Genomic DNA, 4,659 nt, shown 5'->3' with positions numbered 1-4,659 from the left:
TAAATCAGTGAACCAAACCTTTCAAATTTTTTAAAAATTCAACACAGTTTTTGTCTTGGCTCAAAGTTCAACTCCTACAGAACTGTATGCTTTGAATATTTAACTCTTAACTGCATGTGAAGTGACACTGAAGTGAATTTAATGATGATGAAAGAGAAGAGCTTTTTAGTGGTTTAATAAGTCGTAACCTGGTAATGACACAAGGAGCGTGTTGAACAGTAACTGGAGATGACAAGATGTAGTGACTGTATAGTCGCTGGCATACTGCAGACAAGCCCCTCACGCCTTTTTGCTCTCCTCGTCAAAGGGAATGATGACTAGCTCAATGACTGAGCTTCAGGAAACAGCCTATAGATAACACTCAGAAAATGAATGCTATTGACTACGGTGCCTTTTCAGAGACCATTTATGCCCTTGGATTTTCTTCTCAGGTTGTCATCTTGTAAACTCATTAAAATACATCTCTAGGGTATTTCTTTATTACTTATCTATGCAAATAACTTTTTAACATCAGAGTGAAATGGAAGTTCTAGCAGCGTTCTCATATGCCATTTAAACTCCTGAACTTGTGCGTCGTGAGTGGTGAAAGATTCCTCCTTTTTCCCATGGCATTCCGAAGTTGGCTCAGGTGCATCCACTCGCCTTTAGAGAGCATTCTAAACCTCTGACAGTCCACCTTTGGGTAACATCACTCACTGACATGATATCTGAGAAAGAATGCTTTCTTAAAAAACACCCCGTCGTTCCAGTCAGTAAATACCCTGCCGATTAGGGCAGAGAGCTATCCGTGGAGCTGCTTTAGGGACTGGTATGAAAAATCTTGAGTTCCACAAAGCGGAGTTTTAGTCCATTATAAAGGAAGGGAAAGAATAGATTGAACCACATAGACTGTTTCTGGACCAGATCATCTGTCCAAACTGAGGAGACAGTTAGAACTTTTGCCATGGAATTGACCAAGACCTGGGTGACAGAATGACAGAACTCTTTGGCCTAGACGACTAGACTTGGCCTTTTGACAGCAGTCTCTGACGGAAACCACCGCCCCCCACCCCCCTTAAAAAAGGAGAATAGTCGCATATCAGCACGGAGATTACAATAAAAAAAAAACACATGTGGCAGACCGTGAGACCATGTGAATATGAGATTAGTTGTGACAATTTGAAGATTTAAACCTGCCTGTGTAACAGTTCAAGCGGAGTACAGCACAATGAAGAAATCTGAGAGAGAGGGAGGTGCATAAGCCGGCTGTGTGTTTGGAGTAGAACGTTATAAGAACCACAGCACCTGTGGAGACAAAGAGCGAGGAAGACCAATGTGTTTTCTCCTAACCTCCTAAAGGAAGAGCGCTGGATGCGGACTGCCTTGCCCCCCGGAGGCCTTTGCTTTTTCGCTCTTGTTATTACTGCAAATCAATGTGCAGAAATGCCTTCCAGATGGCCCTCTTTTCCTTAGTCCCAATTCAATTGTCCATGTTTACATGGCCTCCAAGGCCAGTTTTCATGCTTCTTGTCTCCCATTTTAAAATCTCTTAATGTTTTTTTTCCCTCTCGGTAGGAATCAAATATAACCCAATATCACTGCAGCAGCCCAGAGAGCATGGTATCTCCTTCAGAATTATGCCCTGGAGAAAAGATTTGAAAACATACTTTGAAACTAGAGGAGGTCTGTAGATGACATCAGGATTTCTTATCTTTTTTAAGTTGTTTTTTTTTTTTTTTTAAAGGCAGCCATGATTACTTTTGCTTACTGTTGTTCTGCCCTCAACGGGCTGAGACTAGAACCTGAGTTTTAAGGATTTCTGCCTACGAGTTTCAGGACGAGTTTCTCTAGACAAAGCATGAAGAAATTTTCCAGTAAAACCGTCATGTAGTGTTCACTTGCTGTGTCCTGTAACCTTTATCTAATTATCCATGCGGCTGAGTGGTCACACACAGAGGGGGAAGTTAGTGTGAGGGCCCAGATGTGTGGAATGCTTTTACTTTTCAAAGGGTACTGAGCGGGAAAGATATTTTCGCCCAGGTTACGTGTCACGGGTTCACCGGGTTGAGGTGGCGGTAGGGGGGTGAGGGGAATGGGAGATGGGGGATTCAGGGTAGAGTCTCTGTGTGATGTTTTGTGTAATTAAGAGGCCTGGCAGTACCTCTCCACCTCTCCTCCCTGAATCACCAGACCCCTTTGCTTTTGACTGTAGACTTTAGGCCCCAAAGCTGTGTGTGGGCGCTGTCTTTTCCTCTGCATTCCGGGTTTAATTGTGTGTGTGTGTGTGTGTGTGTGTGTGTGTGTATGTGTGTGTGTGTGTCTGTGCGTGTACGTGTGTGTGTGTGAGAGAGAGAGAAAGAGAGAGAGAGACAGGCAGAAAGAGAGAGTGAGTGTGTGTGTGTGTGTGTGACTGCGTGTGTGCCTGTGTATGTATGAGTGAGTGTGTGTGTGTGAGAAAGAGAGAGAGAGAGAGTCTGTGTGTGTGTGTTTCTGTGTGACTTTCAGGCAGTGCTGGGAGACTGCAGTCAGTGGGGAAGCTCATTCACAAATCCATTATCAGAGTGATTAGAGTGCTCTCTCTCTCTCTCTCTCTCTCTCTCTCTCTCTCTCGCTCGCTCTCTCTCTCTCTCTCTCTCTCTCGCTCGCTTGCTCTCTCTCTCTCACACACACACACACACACACACACACTCTCTCTATTTATCTGTAAAAGTTCATTCCGTGCTTTAAACAAGTACATGTTTCTTTCTCTCAGTGCTAATTTAAGGCTCAGTTTTTGTAGGTTTATCAACTGTAAACAACCATTTTATCAACTGCAAACAACCATGTTTCTTCATTGGATGCCTACACTGGAGAATTTGAGTGCTGTGTTACTTTCGTGACCACACTCTGCTGTTGTGAGGCATTAGGGAGTGTGTTTGAATGAAGAGAGCAGTTAACTCGAATGGCATTTCTTCCTGCATAGCATCCTGCATGGTCTGATTTCTCCTCTTGTCAAAGCTTTTAAACGTTTGCATCTCTCTGAAAGGTTACGTTCCTCATCTTTGATATTCCTCCGAGAATGTCTAAGCTTACACTAAACACTCTATTGAAACCGTTACCTTTAAATGTCAACACTTCACCCACAGGTTCATAACAGTCTGACAGACAATGGTACAGTAAGCTCTCCAAAGCACCGCTCCCAGTCTCTCATCCACCTGCGCTGGTGTTCTAATGATCAGAGCAGAAAATGGATGCTGAGTTACCCTCTTTATCATTCGTAGCTGTTTTTTTTCCCCCACAGCGTTCAGCCTCTGCCCTTGACCAGCTCTTTTCCTGACATTACAGGCTCAATTTGGCCTCAGCGTTTCGGTTTTTCAGGTGTTTTGTTGCTTTCATTACTTTTGTGGATTGAAATGCCATAAATGCATTGGTGAGGTGAAAGATGAAGGTAACAGTGGTCTTCCTTTAGCGTGATGAATAGTGATACCGTTCTTCGTCGTGCCTGATGGTGCAGTGTTAAGAGGTGACGTGTTTGTGTTCAGGTGTGTTCAGGTGGTGCCAGTGGTGAGGCTGACCAGTGCTGAAGATGGTGGCACTGTCGCTGAAGATATGCGTGCGCCAGTGTAACGTGGTGAAGACCATGCAGTTTGAGCCGTCCACGCCCGTCTACGACGCCTGTCGCATCATCCGCGAGAGAGTTCCCGAGGCTCAGACCGGACAAGGTTAGGCCTGCCCAGTGTGTGTGGGTGTGTGTGTGTTCGTGTGTGTGTGTGTGTGTGTGTGTGTGTGTGTGTGTGTGTGTGTGTGTGTTCGTGTATGTGTGTGTGTGTAGAAGCATGTGGATGTCATTGTGGGTGTGTGTCTGGGTAGTGGTTTGGGGTGTGTATGTGTGTGGGTGTGTTTGTGTGTGTATGAAGGAAGGAGAGGGAATGTGACAAGAGGAAACATATGAAGAAAGAACTTGGGAGGCAGAGTTGGAAAGAGGCTGTATGTGTGAGCGAGAGAGAGACACACAGAGAGAACAGGGAGAGAGAGGACGTTGTTTATTTGTGATTATGTTGTCTGTTGTTGTGGAGGGAGCTCCTGACTTGGCTAATTTGACTCAGGCTTCCCTCTATTCTACATCACCATCTGTTAAACAGTAGGAGTTTCTTTTACACCTCCAACAGTTCCTCAGAGAGGAGAAACAGGTGAACGGATACCCACTGTGAGTTAACACGGAGCATGATGACTAATGCGCTCTCTCTCTCTCTCTCTCTCTCTCTCTCTCTCTCCATCTCCCTTGCTCTCTGTGTGTCACATTTTCTCTCTTCTCTCACATTTTTCTCTCTCTTTCTCTTTCTTTTCCTATCTTTCCCTCCCTCTCTTTGTCTCTTTCTCCTGTCTGTCTGTCTCTCTCTCTCTCACTCACTCAGCTTTATAATGACATTATAATCCATGTCACCACACAGCACAGCTCTTTGGCTCCAGTCAGTCTGCCATCTCTGGCTGATTTGTTTGGTTGGTGAAATTAGCTAGCAGGGACAGCACACAGTAATTAACGTGTTAGCAGTCACATCAGTGCCAGATCATGCCAGAGTTAACAAACAGCTATATCATTTTCAGTATTTCAGCTTAAACACAGCAAACCCAGGTGAACCTGTGGGACGTGGGCCGGCCGGAGGTCGTTTCTGTGCTGTCGGAGGTGGCAGACACAAGAGC

At 45.1% G+C, this 4,659-nt stretch overlaps 1 protein-coding gene across 2 annotated transcripts in view; it reads left to right on the top strand.

Annotated features, from left to right (window-relative positions):
* The first annotated feature begins 3,544 nt into the window (after nucleotides 1-3,544).
* Nucleotides 3,545-4,659, top strand: part of tln2b (talin 2b) — a 60,696-nt gene continuing 59,581 nt past the window's right edge. For both annotated transcript variants that reach the window (XM_030794138.1, XM_030794137.1), the window contains exon 1: nucleotides 3,545-3,680. In XM_030794138.1, the coding sequence (XP_030649998.1) occupies nucleotides 3,545-3,680 (136 nt within the window). The remainder of the gene's footprint in view (nucleotides 3,681-4,659) is intronic.

Source organism: Chanos chanos, chromosome 2, assembly GCF_902362185.1.
Source record: "Chanos chanos chromosome 2, fChaCha1.1, whole genome shotgun sequence".
NCBI lineage: Eukaryota > Metazoa > Chordata > Actinopteri > Gonorynchiformes > Chanidae > Chanos > Chanos chanos.
Note: the sequence above shows the minus strand (reverse complement) of the source record. Positions and strands in the feature narration are given on the sequence as shown.